This window comes from Lactuca serriola, chromosome 4 (assembly GCF_051521515.1).
Source record: "Lactuca serriola cultivar US96UC23 chromosome 4, Lser_US96UC23_V15, whole genome shotgun sequence".
NCBI classification, from domain to species: domain Eukaryota; kingdom Viridiplantae; phylum Streptophyta; class Magnoliopsida; order Asterales; family Asteraceae; genus Lactuca; species Lactuca serriola.
The window spans coordinates 280,896,573-280,919,177 of NC_136411.1; the positions used below are offsets into that span (position 1 = coordinate 280,896,573).

Here is a 22,605-nt window from a genome sequence, read left to right on the forward strand (position 1 = left end):
AACCATAGGAAACCACACAGATAGTCTCATGGAAACGGGTTTCGTGTTTTAAATGATTTGACTTTTTAGATTAGCACAGCTCGACTTGTAAACAAAACAAAAATTGCATAGAATACCTCAAACTTTAAAACGTGTGGCATGTTTATAAAAAATTCATTGAATAATAACTAAGTTTCAGTTTGTTTTAGCAAATATACAAATATCAAAACACATCACTACCCAGCAACCAAATTTTATCACGCATCAAGCAAAAACTTCATGAACAATAAACAACTTTTTTGTCTCAATAATTTCAACATATCCCACAAAACAATGTGCATGAGCTTTCACGACATTGTACATTTGTTTTAATTGGCCAAATGGGGATAAATGGCAATTGTACAACCAAATTGAAATAGTCAACGGAGAAGTTAAAGTAGTTAAAAGATTTGAAACGAGTACACATCATATCATTAATTGCTTCTCACTAGTGATCCTCAATCTTCTTCAACCCCTTCATATCCGTTGTTTCAACTCTGCAACATATCAATGATTAATGATTATTAAAAAAAAAATCGCAAATATTTGCAATTACTAAACTTGTGTTTAACACACATAAGTTTAAGTTATTTTTTGAGCTTATTGCAATTTAGGGTTTGATGAGACCAAAAAATAGGTTATAAACTAGCTTATAGGCTAGCTATTTGATAAACTACATGGAATAACTTATTGATAAACTAGTTTTTATAATATTTATTTTACCATTAGTCAAATTGTTTTGATTGTGTTATTGTTACAAATGTCATCAGGAAATATAGATATTTTAATTCTATTGATATAGACTAGCAGTTTAGCACGTTAGCTATTTTCTTGTAGTGATTAAACCAATTATACTTTATTTGACATGATTTTGGAAAATGACAAAATACAGAAAACAAATCCACAACTCAATTTTACCATTTAATCGACTTAGTCACTAAAATAGTATTCCCTTATGATGATTATAACAATAGTTGGGGGCTAAATCGATAAAAATATAATGCTTCAAGGGCTAAATCGATAATATAGTGATAGCACCTAATGCTTTTTTTTTGTATTTTTCCCTGATTTCAAAACCGGATAACAGGGGAATAATTGTTTTTAACACTCAGAAAAAGTGATGATTAATCATCACAAAAAAAAAGTAATAAAATTGTGAAAGTACATTGTGGTTTGCTGTATTTTAGTGGTATCATAAAGAGAAAGAGAAAGAAGCATGAAAGACTTACGTGGTTCCTTGCAGAATAATCTTGTGAACTTTTGTAATATCGGAACCAGATTGATTGTCTTCAATAAATATTGTCAAGCTGAACCAAATTATTTAGTTAGCCTATTGTATATTATATATATATAAATAAAGTTAATGGATATTACCTTCGAACATTTTGAAACTTAACATATTTCAAGATAACAGGCTTTCCCTGAAAAAGAATAAAAACCAGAATCATAAAATGAAAAAATCCAAACAAAGTCACAATTGCCATGCTGACAGAATAGAAAGAAAGCAAGTGTGCAAAAGACAAGAATGCCCTTCTAATCATCATCATTGAAAAGAAAGAAAGTGTAGCAGTAGAAGCCTACCTTGAGGTTCTCTGGGGTTAAAGCAAGTGTGTCACTAGCAGGGAAGTCGCTAACATTACTGCACATATTATACCAATAGCAATGCAATAAATAACAACATACTTTAACTTTATCTCATTCATATTATTTTCATTTCTTTTTAATTAAATACATTTTTCAAAGTATTATGCCCTAAGAAGAAAAAAAAAATGGAAGTGCAATACTATAACTGGGTAGATTTTTTAAAGTATGATAACTTAGAAAGAATATACATATACATGAGAGTATAATGATGTACACAAAGAAATGAAAGTAGGATGCAATACACAAATGAATGAATGTATGTTGTTTTTTTTATTGCATATAATCCTATATAATTAGGGAGAAAGGGGATTGAGAATATACCCAACAGTATTTATAATTTGAACTTACCTGAATCCCATATGCTCCCTGTTTGTATAAAGTTTAACAGTTTGAGGACCTGCAAAATCAAGAACGATTAGTATAGGAAAGATTCAGATAGATCCAAATAGACTTAACTAATGATATTAAATTGAATTTCAAGAAAAAAAATATATATATATAATAATACCCTACTTTTATTTCTTCTTATTACAGCATTGTAGGTAGAAATATTATAGCAATATCATTAAAATTCAATAGAAAAAAAAAAAAAAAAAAGCATTGCCATAATTGGGTAAGCGTTTCAAAGTATAATGCTACAACTAGGTAGATTTTTCAAAGTACTGTGCCTTAATGAGAAAAAATAAATAAATTACGGTGTTGTAAACTTGAATAAAATTAAATTAAAGTAGGATGCTATAATACATAAACAAATGAAGGCGCACTTTTGTTTCTTGTATTTAGCCAAATATAAAATATGATATGTCACTTTAATGAGAAAAGGAAGCTCATTTTGAAACAATAAAAAATGAATAATCTTTAAACTAATAGAGTAGAAGAGCTTCTTTAATATTTATCAATGTTATGCACTAGCTAATCTTAAATACATAGAGGTTTTTTTTTGTGAATTCTTCACCATATCAACATTTTATTTTACTTCTACATCCAACTTTATTACAATCATGCAATTTGCAAATGCAAGATTTGAGATTAATACTCATTGGCAAAATTAGATTTTTTTTTAAAAAAATACATAGAAATAAAAATAAAAACCTCAATTATATACATTTATAAAAAAATTGAAATCGAAATAATCAATTATATATATTTACAATAAACAAAGTATATAGTTATACGTATAAATAGAAATTTAAAGTTTATTTTATTTTAGTATTCCAGTTCATTCCTGCCAAACCAAACACATGACACATTATGATTCCTTCATATTCCAAATCCTTTTGACACATTCCATTCCTTCCAAAAACATTCTGCAAACCATTTGAAAATAGAAGCCATTTAATTATCAGTTACACTGTAATTCTGTAAATTCTTGAATAAGGTTTGTTGTGGACTTGTGGTCCATGATGATACTGACTACTGAGTTTCCAATTCTAAGTTGATTATTTTTAATCATGGATTTGTGGTCAGTTTTTAAGTTAAGTTATATTAAGTCCCAAACATGGTTAAATGAATATTTGCAAAGTTATGAAAAATCTTGAGATGATAATTAAGAAAAATAAAAACTGTGAACACTTTCTTCTATTAGTACCAACAGCGGACACTGATTACCAACTGAAAATGGATAATAAACGAAAAAAAAGAATGGACAAAACTACCCTTCTAACTTGGATTCAAGTCACATATCTAACAACAGCAAAAAAACAAAACGGTACTAATTTAATGATATCATGTTTAATAAGCATAGTAACTTAAAAACGAAAGAATTACATAACTAAATGTAAGTACAAGTTTTACTTTCCATTATGATTCAAAAAAATATGTGTTTTAAAATTATTAGCTAGATAGATCCACAATATAATTTGTACTAACTATGATCAACAACACACAAACACACACAAGAGGAAAGAAAGAAGTTTGGTGATATATACCTTCCTCCTCAGGTCCTTTAATGACAATAGAATGCAGTTTGATAACTTGAGTAAATGGTATGTAAATCAGAAGTTGCTCATCTGCATCACTCTCCAAATTCAGACCCTCATCTTCTCTATAACCCTGTTCCACAAACAATAACATTCTAAATCAAAAACATCATAAGACTTGCACCTATGCTTCCTCAACTGGATGTATTATTTTATTTCAATAATGTTGTTTTTTTTTACTCAAATGAAATAATGGATACATATCATAATACGGTAAACTAGCTATGAGTGTTTGTTTTTGACATCAAGAAGAAAGATCGACTTGATATTAAGAAATTTCAAGTCCTAACCTTTTTACAGATTTGCCCTCGTTTATTTTTTCCTTCCATTCCCCAACTATGGAGTATTGTTTTACACCACTTGTATTTTCAATCTTAATAATTGCATTATCAAGTGCTTCACATTGCATTAACCTAACCCTCCCCCACCCAACAGCAAATATAAAAGAAAAAAAAGAATATAGTACCTAGACGCCAATATATGTCAAATTTTGATTTTAATCATCGATTGAATTACTTATAACTCCAAAATTCTTTCGTTAGAAAGCTACAAACTAAAATTAACTTGAGAAAACCTAAGAATAAAATCGTTTTAAATAGAGTTTCTATGTCAAAACTTAACAATACTAGGTTTAAATCGTTAAATCGAATTTAGGATCTTATAACTTAAAAAGACCAATTAACGTTAGGTGCAAAATAAGTGAAATCAAAACAAACCTGTTTGAGAGCATTGGGGTAAGGATGAGTAGTATTTTGATTGAGGCATTCAACTCCCGTCCAGTCTATGAAATCGAGTAAATCGACCTACTCAAACATCACAACATTACCATAAATTTACACATGCACTAGAGATAAAACAAACAATCTAACTTCAAATTAGAAAACAACAAAACAAACAAATTGAAGTGAGAAGGAAAAACGAAAAGGAGTAGTACCTGGTTCCTTACAATTGCGGAAGTAGATTCAGTAGACATCGTTCCGGAGATTGAGAGGGTGATCGAAAGAATCCCGAATGCTTGTAGAACACGAACATTTACTTACACGCATTTACATAAAGCCGTCGACCAAAGGGGCCGATATACACGCTTGAGCCCATTCATTCAAGCCCGATCCATAAAAATAAAATAACATATCAAACTTTTTTTTTAAAAAGATAGAAATTTCTGGTTTTTCTAAAAAGTCAATAAAACCACTCTCAAACACCCTCTAAACATATTTCTTTTATCTTTCACTGTGTTTTTATAACTATTGTTTTTCGTTTTCGGTTGAAAGTTGATAGCGAAGAGATAGTGAGAAAATCTTTAAAAATCCAAAGTCTCAAGAATTTGGTTCAGTTTATAAAAAGGAAAATGACACATACGCCCTATAAATTTTCTAGGGTTGACCATTTTAGTCATTTAAGTTTTTTCATGGCTTTACGAGGGATACGAGGGAACCAAGTTATAGGCAACTTGTCTTTTTAGTCCCCTTTACTTGTTTTAGTCGGTTTAAGGAACATATAGACAAAATTTGGGGCTCACCCATCTCTCTCTCTCTCTCTCTCTCTCTCTCTCTCTCTCTCTCTCTCTCTCTCTCTCTCTCTCTTAAAATTCCACCTATGAATTGAGAATATTAACCTTTAAAATCAAAATCACACGCACAGGAAACATTATCGATTCGCAAATGCTTTCCTTCTTCAAAATCCTCCATCTTTTTCAAGAATCTGGCTGCATATATACTTTCCTTTTTGATTTGCACATACCAGAATTTTTAGGCAATCTCAAAGGCCTCTGGACCACTTGGGATTTAATCCACGGCTACCTTACTATACTTTACTTCTCTCAAATTAAATCAAAAACCTAGTTTGTTGCCTTGAGGTCGGAGATGTTGGTGGCAATCAAATCGAAACCTAGATTGTTTTTCCCCTCCCTACTTGTGCAAACTCTTGCAACCTCTGGTTAGTTTTAGGTTTGATTTCATGGGTTTGTTTTAGGTTTGATTTCACAAGAAAGGTTTGATTTCACAATAAACTGGAGTAAATCTCAAAAAACGACAAATTGAATTAATTAACGCACATATTCATTAACAAATATTTGGGATTTTTTGTAGTTTATTCCAGGTTTGAATTCAGTTGGCTTCTTGTGTTTTAAATCAGGTTTGAATTCAATTAGCTTCTTGTGTTTTAAATCATCTTCATCGGAATCTCCAAATTCATGAAATTGAGCTGCCTATTCTTCGCGGATGATTTTATTTGCTGCTATGGATGTTGAAGTATTAGAAGTGTAAAAGTTGAAGCTTGGACTGGATCCAGAACCTTCGATATCCCCCTGTTGTTCCATTTTGATGAAAAATCCAGTAATTTTTTGGTGAACCAGAATCTAAAATCGTCTTCATCGGAAAATGACAATTATTCAATTGACAGAGAGAGATTCAGATGTTGTGGGACCTTTTAATTTTTTTAATTATTAAAATATAAAAATAAGTGAGCTAGCATAAGGGGGTAACCGGGTTACCCCTTCGTTTTCTCAAAAAGGATACATTGGACCAGACAAAATCAAATTTGTTCCCTTAAAAAGTTAAGTGACTAAAAGAGTAAACTTTAAAAATTTTATAGGACGTATGTGTCATTTTCCCTTTATAAAAAAAAATCTTAAATTTTATTGGATTAACAAAAAATCCTGATTACCAGATAAAAAATTCAAATCAATCATTTTTTAGCGGTAAAGTATTTTTTATCCGGTTACCTCCTAAAAAGTATTAGACAAAATTTCATAATTGGTCCCTATAGTTTATAGAATATCGCACTTTAAGGACTTCCTAGCAAAAAGTCACGTGATTGGTCCCTATGGTTTGTAAAATTACATCAAAGGTCCTCCTGCCGTTAAATCTAACTTTTCAGCTGTTAGATTTTAATGAAAATGACTATTTTGCCCTTGTACCAATATTGCAATACACTAAAAACCTCAAGGACCATTCGTGTAATTTTCTAAATTCAAAATTATATATATATATATATATATATATATATATATATATATATATATATATATATATATGTATGTATAAATTATAAATTTCGCATTTTGTATATATAAATCATAAATATAAATTTTATATGTATATGTATATATATAATTTCAACAATTTGATAAGTTTTTTTTTTATATTTTTGACATATTGTTTTTTATTTTTATTTTATATTTTTAGTTATTTATGATTTTTTATTATATTTTTATTTATTTTGAATCAAGTAAATGAACTTAAATTCGATAAACCATGCCAAAATTGTTTTTTCTTTTAATTTTTTTTATTTGTGAATTAAACCATTAATGTTATTTATTTATTTATTTATTATTTTTTTAATTTTATGTCGTTACTATTCATGTTTTTCTTTGGATGATTCATAATTAATATCGTTAGCAAATTTATGTTTGCATTTATCATTATCATTATTTTACCTTTTGTTTTCTATTTTTGTTATAATTTTAATTATTTATTATTCTTCTATTGTTTTTATTTATTTTGATTCAAGTAATGAAAAATAGAAAAACAAAAAAACAAAAACTCAAACATCAAATTCTGATGTACTCTAATATATTAATACATTTTACATTTTCATATTTTTTTGGTTTTTTCGTATTTTTTTTTAAATTTCTTAGAATTATTTAAAAACAAAATCATATTATTTTTTAATTATTTGCTATTTTTATTTTTTTTGTTGTTTCGTTTTATTTTTCCATCAACTTGATAACTTTTTTTTATCTTTTCCAAAAAGTGTAAAATGTATAAATATATTAAAGTATATTACAATTTTGGTGTTTGAGTTTTTTTGGTTTTTTTATAATTTTGGTTATTTATGGTTCTTGTAACTTTTTTTATTTTGATCCGCGTAAATAAAATAGTTATATTTACAAATATAAATAAATAAAATAAACATAACTTTTTTATTTACACAAATCAAAGTAAAAGAAAGTTACGAAAACCATAACCAAAATTAACTAAAAAATTGCGAAAAAAAACCAAAACATATAAAAAGTGTAAAATGTATTAATATATTAGAGTATTTTACAAATTTGGTGTTTGAGTTTTTGTTTTTTTTTTGTTTTTCTACTTTTCATTACTTGAATCAAAATAAATTAAAACAATAGAAGAATACTAAATAACTAAATATATATAAAAAAACAATAAATTGTGAAAAAATGATAATGATAAATGCAAACATAAAGTTGCTAACGATACTAACTATGGAGTATCAAAGTAAAAAGAAATAAATAAAATAAACTGTAACAACATAAAATTAAAAAAAAAAAAAAAACATTAACGTTTCATTTCATAATTAAGAAAAAAAGGTTTCGATATGGTTTATCGAATTTAAGTTTATTACTTGAATCAAAATAAATAAAAACACCTAAAAAACCATAAATAACTAAAACTATAAAATAAAAATAGAAAACAAAATGTCAAAAAGATAAAAAAAAAAATTATCAAGTTGTTGAACATATATATATATATATATATACACACACACACACACACACACACACACGAAATTTATATTTATAATTTATATGTATACAAAATTTCAATTTTATAAAACTACAGAAATGGTCCTTGAGGTTTGTAGTGTATTGTAATATTGGTACAAGGGCAAAATAGTCTTTTCCATTAAAATCTAACAGCTGAAAAGTTAGATTTAACGACAGGAGGACCTTTGATGTAATTTTACAAACTATAGGGACCAGTCGCGTAATTTTTTTGCTAGGAAGTCCTCAAAGTGCGATATTCTGTAAACCACAGGGACCAATTGTGAAATTTTGTCAAATTTTTATTATTTTTGTAACGCCTATTTTTCGGATGTGTTACTTGGTAATTGTAAGAAAATCAAGGAAGACAAATTTTGGGAAAAACTCTAATTTACGACGCGTGTTTGGATATACGTGGCGTGTGTCACGTCAAAAGTCGCGACGCGACTAAGTTTAGGTTGCGTCGCGAAGATGCAAAAAGCCTAAACTTTAATCTCGGACCTTAAGCCCTATTTAACGACTCTAACTCAAAGGATTCCTCTTATTTGGGGCTACCAACCTCCATAAACCCAAATTTATGGAACCCTAGTCTCTATCATCACATTTTGGTGTTCTTAATGCATTTTGGGGAGGCGTAAGGAAAAAACAAAAAGACTTGGTGCACCAAAAGCTAGATACATAGAGTATAAGCTTTCTTATCATCTCTGTATGCTCTCTAAGTTATCAAGTTCCTACCTATAAGGTTTTTTCATGATAGATCTAGGATTTTGAGCTTAATGGGTCCCTTTTTCTCTTAATTCCTTGGAGTTTGGATAACTCCAAGTTTTTTTTTTTTGAAAGAGCAAACTATCTAGTACAAGTTAAAAGATGGTTTTGACTTGTTTGACTTTTGGTCAATTTTAATGGATTTGAAATTTTGGACCGAGTTTAGGTCTTTGTTGAGTTATTAGGTGGTTTATGTTAGTTGATCGATTTATAGAGGATACTGTTGATATCTTCTACTAGACCTGGGTGATTTTTCTCACAATACTATGTTGGACATTAGTTGTCATGTATGTTATATTCGCTTTGTGACCTTCTACATGATAGACTATTAGGGCCATAACACTTGTGATTGTATTAAGACATAATGAAAGTAATTATGTGTTAATAAAGTATATTAAATATATTATACTTATAATTAATTTCAGAACGACTCAAATTGCCCAACAAACCGTCTATCGTTAATATCGAGACAAAAATCACAAAAATTAATATTATTTGTTGCGCTAAAATTAAAATTTTGCATCGAGTATATTTAGGAACAATTTATGATGAAATTTGATAGAATATACTCTTAGGACTCCGTGGATATAAAGAACGTCAAAAAACGGAGGTCATATGCAGAAGTTATCTCTATTTTAAGAAACCATATCAGTATAATATTTATTTTCTTAACAATGAAAATTTGAATTGATCCGTTGAGATACTTGCACATCTCATATGGAAATTCCGAGAACATTTTTGAACTCAGACATATGGCTAATATTTGATTTCATAATCACAATATTTTTAACCCGTAAATTATTCAAAGTTACGAAAACTATCGAATCGGAACATATTAGACGCGAAACTGTAAACAACTTTTCATGGAGTTCTATATATCGGATTTAGGATCCATCTGAATTTCTGGAATCCTTGAACCCGAGACTATCAGTCTCCATCTTTAGAAAAATTATTAGATGTCGGGAATTTGACTCACAAATTGAGAATGCTAAAAAGTGATATTTAATACCATATGTGTGGCATCATAAATTGTACACAAGTGCTTGCTTTATTTAGTAAACTAGACGAATATTTGTGCGTTGCGCGGAATACAATTATAAATTTAAAATATATGTTGTTTAAATATAAAAATGTCATAGTTAACTTTGATATAATAATTCTTATACTAATTTAGTATAAAATATTGATTATTTTGAATTATATGATCATATATAAATCTATTAAAACTATATAGTCTCAATCATTTCAATGATCTCTATTAGCATGTTACTCATCAATAAAATTAAATAGATTATAGAGATTAATGTTATTTATAGTTGTTTTTATGATTAATTAGTATAAAAAGATATGTTTTAAAAACTATATTTTATAACTTTTTAATGTTTATTATTGTAGTCATTTAAAGCATCAAACACTATTTTTGTTTTTAAAGATAACAATATTACTCTTAACTATTATGTTGTAATTTATTTGTAAGATACTTATTTACAAATTATTAATGTTTATAAAAATAGTTTTAGGAATTATTTTAATTAATTTAGGATTACAATTTAGTCTTTACGTTTAAAACTATAATTTATAACTTGTAACTATTTACAAAATAGTTGTTGGATTTTCTTTAAGTTTAACTGAATTTTCATTTAAGTTAATACTTTAACACTATATTTAAATTAACAATTTAAGTATTTTATACAAATTATTCAAAAGTTGTAACTTTAAACTGACAATTTAAAAAATAACATATCAAAACTAAGTATAAGTAAAATATGTTAATTTAATATTCAGGACTCAATGATAATAATACTAGGTTGCGTCCAAGGAAAAGATAGTTGCTAGAAACGAAGCGTTGTTCGAGTTTCGAGTCATCACTTTAACATGTGAGTGCATAGTTACTTTCATCTTACACATATATATGAAGTATCTAATTAAATAACTATTGTGTGCTTACGTGCAAAGATGTTATGTGCTAGATGAAATGTTATAAAGATAAGTTTATATGATTTATACCGTATATGTATTTTTATAAATATTATACATTAGGTAACGAAGAGTAATGAAAGATGCCATAGTATGATGAAAGATAGGAAGTCATAGTATCACAAAAGAAGTATGCAATGATAGAATGCCACAAATTTGGAATTGTTATTTTACCAACGATGTAGTCACTTAGCAAAGTATAGGTGACAACTACCGGACTAATTGATGATTTTCTCGTAGCACTAGAAGTTATGGATTTAGTGCATATTAGATAAACACTAGCAGTCATGGACTTAGTACCTATTAGATAGATATCGACAGTTATGGACTTAATGCCTATTAGATAAATACTAGCAGTGATGGACTTCATGCCTAAACCCTGGTAGCGATGAACTTCATGCCTAAACACTAGCAACGATGGACTTTGTGCATATTCCTTAGGAGAAATCCTTAGGCATAAAAATAAAAAGAAACCTACTAACATGTATTGCATAGAAATCCATGTAACAGTACTGTCAGCAACGATGATTAAGATGAACCTAAGGATAAATCCTTAGGGAAGAATAAATAGTAAAATAGGCATAGGTAATTGGGTTAATTATTTGATAATTAAACACATTAACTATATTATTATGGGTTGAAACCATATGTACTCATCAGGTTTCCCAACCTGACCCTGTAACACTTATACTCTGGTATGTACCTTATGGCTCTTTTAGTTTGGAATTGTGCATTTTAGTCCTTGAAGTAGTACGCGGGTCGTACCACTTGGTACACTTAGCATACTGAGTTGATGGTGAGTCGGGATCCAAGTCACGTACGCTGGGCATACATATGTGTACGTTCGACGTACATGGACTTAATGAAACCGTATTTGGGGGTTTTGCACCCTATATAAACATCCTTATTTATGAGGGTTGGCCTCCTTATCGGCCTCTAAATCCCCGAAACCATAAAAACAAGTCTTAGCCTCCATTGTTGAGTGTTTGAGCCTTTTGTGAGAATTTGGTGTTCATTTTGTGCATTTTGAAGGAGTTAGAGGAGCTTAAGTTGCTTATCTTGGAGAGAAGGTCTTAGAACCAGAATCACCACCCCTTTTGCAAAGGTTTTGAGGTATCAAGTTCTCATCTTGACTTCTAGTTGTTTAGATCTATTTTTGGGATGATTTGTCATTCTTTTGGCCATTTTGAATGGATTATTGAGTTAATACGTCCTAAGGACTTATCCCTTGAGATCTACGTTTATCTTGAGCTCCTTAAGCATAAAAGTGCCAACTTTATGGAGTAAAAGGCCTAATGCATGCATTAAGTCACTTATTAAGTCCTTATTGAGCTTAAGAGCTTCATTTAGCTATAATGGACGTAAAGTTAACAACTTTACGTGGTAATCCTGCTCTAGGAAGTCAGATCTACATTTTGGAGTGGAGCCTTAATGGATTAAGAGCTGAAATGAGATGGTGGCTAAAACTGGAAGAGTACGTTGGGCGTACAAGCCTGTACGCATAGCGTACAAGCCCTTGAGCCAGTACGCTTAGCGTACAAGCTGAGTACGCCTCATGTACTCAATCAAGTGGCTTTTTTGATTTTGGGTTTTGAGTTTGGGCCATGTTTTTAAATTCGGGAGTTTGGGGACAGGAAAATTATTGGGACTTGGGTTCATGCCCATGAAAATAGATTGGGCCCAATTGGAAATTGGGCCATAATTGGGCCTTGGTGGATTATTTGAATTTTGGGCCTTTTAGATTGTGGATTTGGGCTTTAGTCTTGGATCAAACTAGGTCAGGGGTAAAATTATTTTACCCCAAGTACGGATTATTGGATATAGATTGGAACCCAAGTGTTAATTGGGTGTTATTTTGTACTGGTAGCTCAGGGAGTCGTCAACATAACAGTTAGGGATCTTTAGTGAGATTCAGCATTCGAGGTGAGTTTCCTCACTGGGTTTAGCGGGTCGAAGGCACCAATGTCGACCCTTAATTTTATGTTGGGATGCTAGGAGTATGGGTGACCCTGCATGTATTATGTGTTGCTATGTATACCGGGTGGGGCCCAATGGTTGGAACGTATGCTGTTGTTTTATGATATTGTATGTGTTAGCATGATTATGTGTTATGTATTGTATGTGTGTATTGGGCGAGGCCCGATGTCAGGCGGGACCTAAGAATAACATATCTATATACCGAGCGGGGCCCGAAGGAGGGCGGGGGCCCAGTATATGTTTTATTATCTATGGTATGGGGTAGTTTAGGGAACTCACTAAGCTTTGTGCTTATGTTTTTCGGTTTATGTTTCAGGTACTTTCGGTTCCAAAGGGAAGAGCTCGGGTTAGCTGCATCGCACACACCATATGATTCCGCATTTGAGATTACATTCTGATTCTTATGATATTTGACACACTTATTTTTATTTAGGATGTATGGATCATGTTTGGAATACTGTTTTACTGAAATTAAAAATGAAAATTTTGGATCATATTTTTGGGATGTTATAGTTGGTATTAGAGCCTTGGTTTGAGGGATTCGGGCACACTCTCGGGTGTGTCTGAACTCAAACTGAGGATATGGTAAAGCTTTTCAAAAAGGAAATATTTTTTTTAAAAGAGTTTTTTGAAATAAGAAAGGGTGTGGTTCATGCAATCAGTCGAGCTCAAGTAAGTTTCCCAAAATACTCATAAATGTTACCTGATATGCTTTGATCTGTGAATCTATGAATCGCATGCTATTTAGGGCTAAGGATTTACTCAGTTTTGTATGTTAGAATGCTAGGAGATATGCCTTTGTATGAGCTTGTAAACTTGCATGCTAGTATGGATCAGTCAGTGATAGGATGGTATGATTAGGTTATGCTTGGTTCTGGTTACTTGATGCTCGAATGATGCTAGTTTTGTGCTTGTAGGAGTTCTTACTAACTTCAGCTAACTAGTAAGCGAATATGATAGGTTACATACTATGGGAACTGAATTATTTTAGAAGGCTAGGTTTTAACTCTATTGCGCAAGTATTGTTTGAGTCCAACCGTTGTAGTGTGAGACCTTTCATTCGAGGAATTATCTGGTTTTAGTGGTATGTAATAGTATTGGTGAGCTAGTTATAAGGAGTTAGCAGGAGTTCCTTCTGTAACTGATGGTGGAGAATGGTGTGGAGTTTGCCCTAGGAAAACCTAGGATGAGATCTAGTGTTGGGAGCCTTATCTGTGAGGGAAGTTGTATGGATATATAGTAACTTGGTTGAGTCAAGGCGCTTCTTGAGGAATGTACGGATAGATGTTGAAGGTAGTATGGGCCCGTACTAATGGAAGCATAGGATCCGTACTCGATTCAAGGAAAGTTGCGATAAAATCAAGGAGCTTGTGAAGTTGTGATTTCCCCGATATATATATATATATATATATATATATATATATATATATATATATATATATATATATGTTTCCATGTGTATTCTGATGGTTTATATGGTCTATTTTCAGTATGGTGGTATTGTGAGGCAGACCTTCAAGCAATTCTGGTGCTAGGGAGGGATCAGGCTTAAGATCTGCAGTCGGGCAGCTCGATGAGCAGACTAGCAAGTTTATCTCGTATAAGATTACTCGTATTCTTGATCAGACTCATGTGATCTCCGGCACAGTCAGCGTGGGTATTGTGGAGGTTCTGGATGAGCGGTTGAGCTCGTTTCATTCTGAGATGATGACACTAGCGGGGGCACGTTCTTTGACATCATGGAGTTCTGGGCATGTGGAGCTCCGGACTACCATGAGTGAGGGCCCGTATCTCCTAAGTCAGAGGAGTGTGGGCGAGGGCCTATATCTCCTAATTAGCGGAGTTTAGGCGAGGCATGTGTCTCCTAGTTAGTATGTCAGAGACCGTTGGAGGGTAGTCGTTGAGTTTCAGGAAAGATTTAGATCGTGTATGTAACAGCCCGGAATCCAGGTAAGCTTTATGATCCTTCGATTTCGTAGAATTGTCAATTTAGTCCCTTAGAGTTGTATGTGAGATTGGTGAGTACACTGGGCGTCCTGAGATGTACGTCGTGCGTACTCGCGCGCTTAGTTTGAACGCGGACTCGCCCGGGTACGCGGGGCGTACCCAGGGGTTACGCTGGGCGTAGTGAGCCCAGATGCAAACCCTAAATTTCATGCTTGTGCATTATAAAAGGAACATGTAGTCCTTTGCCCTAGCCACCATACCTCCTTGAGTGAGTCCTTAGAGAGCTGAGATCTGTGCTTTAGCTTGTGAGTGTTTTTTTGAGCTTGAAGTTACCTTTTCAAGGTAAAGAAGGAGAAGAAGGAGCCATTGTTGGAGCTAGAAGTTGAAGAACAAGTGTAGATCCGAGTTCTATAGTGGTTGGAAATCACTTCTGAGGTAAAAAGCTCAAAGCTTTCCTTGTTCTTCATAAGTTTTGCTTTTTGGACCATTTTTAGGGTTTTTGGTTCAAAGTTGGAGACTTTATGTGCAAAGAGTCTCCATGAGTTTAGATCTGACCTTTTCTAGTGCATATTGTGTTAAGGATTCATAAATCCACTCTTGGACGTGGATCTTGTGTCATGCATGAGTTATAGTCTCATTATGGAAAGAGGAAAGGTGTTTTGAGGACAAAGTGACCTTTACAGCCATGCAAAGGCTTAAAGGTTTCAACTTTATGGATTAAGTCATGTTAGAGGAGTTAGATCTGAATTTTGGATGAAAGTCTTAACCGTTTAAGACCTGAATGAGATGGATGGGGAAGTTGGGTATTACGTTGGGCGTAATCCCAGTACGCACTGCATAAGGGGCCGTATACCCCGATTCTGTGAAGGCTCCGGGTACGCCCAGCGTACACGTTTGGTATGTGCAGCATAACCCGGAGGGTTGACTTTTGTTGACTTTTAGGGCTTGGTCAACTTTAGTGTATTTGAGCCAAGTAAGGGGTAAAATGGTCTTTTACCTCTCATGAGAGTGATTAGAGGAAATGATCTAGCCTGGGAATTATGTTGATGTCAAGTGATTATTTCATATGATTAGGCGGAGGCTAGGTCTTATTTCTCTGAGTTCGAGATTTCCGAGTTACCGAGTTACACGAGGAGAGTCTCCTCACTATACGTTACCTAGAGTGGTATTATGTGTTGACCATAGGGTCTTATGTGTTATGTATGAGATTATGTGTTATGTGTTATATGTATGTTGTATGATGTTATAGATTGGACCAGAGGGTCCAACGATATAGACCGGGCCGGAGGGTCCAACGAGCTATGACCAGACCAAAGGGTCCAACGAGCTACGGGACTGGAGGGTCCCGCTGAGACACATTGATCGGAGGGTCGTAGTATAGCCTCGAGTGGCGTATGTGTTGTATACGGTATTTTAGGGAACTCACTAAGCATTCGTGCTTACAGTTGTTGTGTTATGTGTTTCAGGTACTAGCGAGGACCGTGGAAAGGCGCCGGCGTGACCCGTACACACTAGAGAGAGGATTTGATTTTGGTGATCTTGGGATATGCTATGATTCGATAACTATTGTTGGATACTTTTGAGAATATTTTTATATGAATTTGGTTGTTGAAAAATGAAAAATTTGTTTTGAAAATTACGTTGTTACAAGTTGGTATCAGAGCCTTGGTTTGAGGGACTCGGATGCACCTTTGGGCGTATCTGAACTCAAACTGAGGATTTGAGAAATTTTCAACGATAAAAAAACTAAATTTTCTAAAAGGGCAAGGAGTTTTGAGACAACCAGAGCAGAGCAGTGTGTACGGTCAGCCAGCGCCCAAACGGTGAATCCCCAAAATACCCTTACATTATGTGTTATGAGTTATGCTATGTTATGTTATGCATGCTAGAGTAAGCTAGGTATTCATATTAGGACAAGAGTGGCCTGATTTGTGATGTCTTAGCCTAAGAGATTTCTGCTGCTATGAGATGCTTTGGGAGCGAGTAGGTAGCAGATAGGAGCTCATGAGAGGTCTATTAGAGCGTAGCCAATGCACAACGAGAGTAGAGTACTTGTGATCCAGGATCCAAGGAGGAGGACTTGGGGTGAATGCTGATGCGGTGTGGTCAGTAGTATAGGGCCCGTACTACTGAAGACACCGGATCGGTGAGCGGTCCAAGTAAGAATCCTTTGGATATTAGAGGATGAGTAGGGTTGCGTTATCGAGTGTGAGTATGCTCGATCGAGTCTCTGATGTTTATATGTTGTATTTCAGAGGCATCATGGTTGGGACACGACACACACCTGAGAGCAGTAGTGTCAGTGACGAGGAGATCCGTCGATTGATTCATGAGGAGGTGGCTGCTACCATCTGGGCTGAGATTCCAGAGATGTTCGGGGACATCAAGACCACATTGATTGAGACCTTTGATGAGTGGTATGCAACAGTGAACGAGGCTGCAGCAGCTGCAGCTACTGCTAGACCTCAGGGAGGTGACTCGTTGTTGTTTCGGGAGTTCAGCAACATGAAGCCAATAGAGTTCGATGGGATGCAGGACTCGATTTCTGCGATGAGATAGATCTCTGACATCGAGGGATGTTTCTATACATGTTCTTGTCCAGAGCACTTGAAGGTACGATTCGCTCTGAACCAGCTCCGCTTAGGAGCGAAGGATTGGTGGAAGTTCGTGACAGCGAGCTTCACTTTGGCGAAGATTTCTGAGGTGACCTGGGAGAGGTTCACCGCCATGTTCAGAGACGAGTATGTTCCCCCGGTGGAGAGGGAACGGTTGGTTCAGGAGTTCTTGACCCTCAAGCAGGGTACTGATTCTGTTACAGTTATTACCAGGAAGTTTCATGAGAGGGCGATGTTTTTCCCTGAGCAGGTGTCTTCTAAGCAGGCTCGCATGAGCCGGTATCTGAGTGTTCTGAGGAGAGATATTTGGGAGTTCGTGGCAAACTCGACTTACCGAACATTTTCTGAGCTCCAGGAAAATGCTCGGAAGAGAGAGATTGAGTTGGAGACTCAGGCCAGGGAGGAGGCCGAGTAACAGAGGGTGGATCGGCGGCCGGTTTAGTCTCAGCTGGCAGCCAAGCGGGCCAGACCCGCTGATCCGAGATCTGGAGGCACGAAGGACCGCACTTGTAGGAAGTGCGGCAAGAGTCATGAGGGGTCGTGCAGGGCTGGAGTATGCTACAAGTGCGGGAAGGAGGGGCACCTCGCGAGGGATTGCCCCAAGGGATTTTCGGTTTGCTTTCATTGCAACCAGACCGGCCACCGGAAGGCCGAGTGCCCTCAACTACTTCAGGGATCTGCGCCTGCTACTAGAGCTACCGAGGTTCGGCCAGTGAAGGCCGAGGCGCCGAAGGCTCGTGGGAGAGCTTTCCAGTTGACCGCGGAGGAGGTCCACGTAGCGCCCAATGTTGTGGCTGGTATGTATTTTGTATTTATCTTTTATTTTAGTTGAGATATTGTGCTTATATGATGATATGCGTAGGTACTTTTCTTGTGAATTATGTGCCTGCTTTGGTATTATTTGACTCGGGTGCGAGTCGGTCGTTTGTTTCTTTGGCATTCAGTCAGCACATTAGTATCTATCGAGAGGCGTTGGGTCGACCTCTACGACTTTCCGTAGCTGATGAGAGACCCGTGTATGCTACGGATGTGATTCGAGGTTGTATCCTTGAGATCTTCGGTGTGGAGTTCCCGATACATCTGGTTCCGATTGCGATGGGGGACGTGTGTGTTATAGTGGGCATGGATTGGTTGAGCCGATTTAGAGTTATCATAGACTGCGAGCGTCAGTTGGTGATGGTACGAGACCCTAGTGGGGGAGTACTTACGTTGTACGGTGAGGGGACTCGATGTGGGTCAGCATTTTGTTCGGCTGCCAGGGCGAGGCAGAGTTTGCAGCAGGGCTGCATCGGATTCGTAGCCTATGTGGTGGACACGCGAGTGGCCGCTGGGAGGCCAAGTTCGATCGATGAGGTTCCGATAGTGTGCGAGTTTCTGGATGTTTTTCCCGAGGATTTGCCAGGTGTGCCTCCCGAGAGGCAAGTGGAGTTCCGTATCGATTTGGTTCCGAGAGCAGCACCTATCCCCAAGGCGCCTTATCACCTCGCGATGCCAGAGATGCAGGAGTTATCCTCGCAGCTTCAGGAGCTGCTAGGGAAGGGGTTTATTCGACCGAGTAGCTCGCCTTGGGGAGCGTCGATTCTTTTTGTCAAGAAAAAGGATGGTTCACACCGGATGTGCATTGATTACCGGGAGTTGAACAAGTTGACGGTCAAGAACCGTTATCCGTTACCGAGGATCGATGATCTGTTCGATCAGTTGCAGGGGGCGTCTTGGTTCTCCAAGATAGACTTGAGGTCGGGTTATCATCAGATGAGGGTTCGGGATGAAGATATTCAGAAGACAGCGTTCAGAACTCGTTATGGGCATTACGAGTTTGTGGTGATGCCTTTTGGACTCACCAATGCACCAGCTGCATTCATGGAACTCATGAATAGGGTGTGCAGGCCGATGCTGGATCGGTCGGTGATCGTATTCATTGATGATATTTTGGTGTATTCGAGGTCTAGAGAACAACATGAGGAGCATTTGAGGGAGATCCTTGGAGTTCCGAGATCAGAGAGGCTCTATTCCAAATTCTCAAAGTGTGAGTTCTGGTTACGAGAAGTTCAGTTCTTGGGACATCTCGTAAACCATAATGGGATATTGGTCGATCCGGCCAAGATTGAGGCGGTCATGAGGTGGGAGGTGCCGAGATCACCCACCGAGATTAGGAGCTTTATGGGATTGGCCGGCTATTATCAGAGATTTATTAAGGATTTCTCCAAGATCGTCGTGCCACTTACCAAGATGACCCGGAAGGGTGTCGCTTTTTCCTATGGTCTGGAGCAGCATACCTCATTTGAGGTATCCGGTTGTACGAAGCCCCGGTGCTCGCACTCCCGGAAGGGATGGAAGATTTTGTGGTGTATTGTGATGCATCGATATCCGGTTTGGGAGTGGTGCTTATGCAGAAGGGGCATGTGATAGCATATGCATTGAGGCAGCTGAAGCCTGATGAGTCAAGGTATCCCACCCACGATCTAGAGTTGGGGGTTGTGGTGTTCGCCCTCAAGATATGGCGTCACTATCTATATGGGGTTCAGTGTACCATATACACGGACCATAAGAGTCTGAAGTACTTGATGGATCAGCCCAACCTGAATATGCGCCAGAGGAGATGGTTTGATATGGTAAAGGATTATGAGTGTGAGATCCTGTACCACCCGGTCAAGGCTAATGTTGTAGCCGATGCTTTAAGCCGCAGGGCGGAAAGCGCCCCGATATGAGACGTTTGTTTGAGGTTGATAGTGATGACTCCGGTGTTGGACATCATTCGAGGGGCCCAGGCGGAGGCCATGAGACCGGAGAACCGCAAAAGGGAGCGGGTGATCGGGCAGGTATCGGAGTTCGTTACCGATAGTCGAGGACTTATGACTTTTCAGGGCCGGATTTGGGTACCGTTTGTAGGCGAAGCGCGTACCATCTTAATGGAGGAGGCCCATAGTTCGAACTTCTCGATCCATCCCGGGGCCACTAAGATGTTTTTGGACCTGAAGAAGGAGTATTGGTGGCCCTGTATGAAGAGGGATGTTACATGGTTCGTAGAGAGGTGCTTGAACTGCCGCAAGGTTAAGGCCGAGCACCAGCGTCCGCATGGTAAGCTGCAGCCATTAGAGATTCCCGAGTGGAAGTGGGAGCAGATTACCATGGATTTTATCACCATATTGCCAAGGACTGCTAGAGGTGTCGATGCAATTTGGGTGATTGTGGACAGGTTGACGAAGAGCGCTCACTTTCTTGCTATCAGTGAGAGTTCTTCTGCTGAGAGGCTGGCAGAGCTGTATGTAAGGGAGGTGGTATCGCGGCATGGAGTTCCGATCTCGATTGTTTCAGATCGAGATGTGCGATTTACTTCCAGGTTTTGGAAGAAGTTTCACGAGGATTTGGGTACGAGGCTGCATTTCAGTACCGCATACCACCCGCAGACGGACGGACAGAGTGAGCGGACGATTCAGACCCTTGAGGACATGCTTTGGGCATGTGTATTGGATTTCGGCGGAAGTTGGGACACGTATTTTCCTTTGGATGAGTTTTCCTACAACAACAGCCATCACTCGAGCATTGGTATGCCACCTTTTGAGCTGTTGTATGGGAGGAGGTGTCGGACCCCCATATGCTGGGGAGAAGTAGGGCAACGCGTGATAGGTAGTATGGAGATTGTGCTTTAGACGACAGAGCAGATACAACAGGTTAGACAGAGGTTGTTGACCGCTCAGAGTCGTCAGACGAGTTATGCGGATAGGCGACTATCTAAGCTTGAGTTCCAGGTCGGTGATTTCATGCTCCTGAAGGTATCTCCTTGGAAAGGAGTGATCTGATTCAGGAAGAGGGGCAAGCTGGGACCCCGATATATTGGGTCGTTTAGAGTGATCGCGGGAGTGGGTAAAGTAGCGTATCGCTTGGAGCTACCTGTGAAGTTGGAGCAGATTCATGATACCTTCCACATGTCGCAGCTGAAGAAGTGTATTGGCGGTGGTACCATTGAAAGAGATCCAGGTGGATGCGAGTCTGAATTATGTTGAGAAGCCGATCGCAATATTGGATCAAAGGATCAAGGTTCTGAGGAACAAGGAAGTGCCCCTGGTTCAGGTCCAATGGCAATATCGGAAAGGGTCCGAGCTGACCTGGGAGCCAGAGTTGGAGATGCAGGAGCAGCATCCGGAGTTGTTCGCAACATGAGACTTCGAGGGAGAAGTTTGGTTCTAGTGGGGGAGAATTGTAATAGCCCGGAATCCAGGTAAGCTTTATGATCCTTCTATTTTGGAGAATTGTCAATTTAGGCCCTTAGAGTTGTATGTAAGATTGGTGAGTACGCTGGGCGTACTGAGATGTACGTCGCGTGTACTCGCGCACTTAGTTTGAATTCAGACTCGCCCGGGTACGCGGGGCGTACCCAGGGGTTACGCTGGGCGTAGTGAGCCCAGATGCAAACCCTAAATTTCGGGCTTGTGCACTATAAAAGGAACATGTAGTCCTTTGCCCTAACCACCATACCCCTTTGAGTGAGTCCTTAGAGAGCTGAGATCCGTGCTTTAGCTTGTGAGTGTGTTTTTGAGCTTGAAGTTACCTTTTCAAGGTAAAGAAGGAGAAGAAGGAGCCATTGTTGGAGCTAGAAGTTGAAGAACAAGTGTAGATCCGAGTTCTATAGTGGTTGGAAATCACTTCTGAGGTAAAAAGCTCAAAGCTTTCCTTGTTCTTCATAAGTTTTGCTTTTTGGACCATTTTTAGGGTTTTTGGTTCAAAGTTAGAGACTTTATGTGCAAAGAGTCTCCATGAGTTTAGATCTGACCTTTTCTAGTGCATATTGTGTTAAGGATTCATAAATCCACTCTTGGACGTGGATCTTGTGTCATGCATGAGTTATAGTCTCATTATGGAAAGAGGAAAGGTGTTTTGAGGACAAAGTGACCTTTACAGCCATGCAAAGGCTTAAAGGTTTCAACTTTATGGATTAAGTCATGTTAGAGGAGTTAGATCTGAATTTTGGATGAAAGTCTTAACCGTTTAAGACCTGAATGAGATGGATGGGGAAGCTGGGTATTACGTTGGGTGTAATCCCAGTACGCACGGCGTAAGGGGCCGTGTACCCCGATTCTGTGAAGGCTCCGGGTACGCCCAGCGTACACGTTTGGTATGCGCAGCGTAACCCGGAGGGTTGACTTTTGTTGACTTTTAGGGTTCGGTCAACTTTAGTGTATTT

At 36.9% G+C, this 22,605-nt stretch overlaps 1 protein-coding gene across 1 annotated transcript; it reads right to left on the bottom strand.

Moving 5' to 3' along the window:
* Positions 1 to 259: 259 nt before the first annotated feature.
* LOC145097077 (PITH domain protein (DUF1000)) lies at positions 260 to 4,724 on the bottom strand. Its single transcript, XM_079034577.1, has 8 exons — positions 4,576 to 4,724; positions 4,358 to 4,444; positions 3,591 to 3,714; positions 2,011 to 2,059; positions 1,600 to 1,657; positions 1,393 to 1,439; positions 1,248 to 1,325; positions 260 to 515 (listed from the first exon to the last, which is right to left on the bottom strand). Exons 1-8 carry the CDS (start codon positions 4,612 to 4,614, stop codon positions 467 to 469), a joined length of 531 nt encoding a protein of 176 aa, XP_078890703.1. The 5' UTR covers positions 4,615 to 4,724; the 3' UTR covers positions 260 to 466.
* Between the last annotated feature and the right edge of the window lie 17,881 nt (positions 4,725 to 22,605).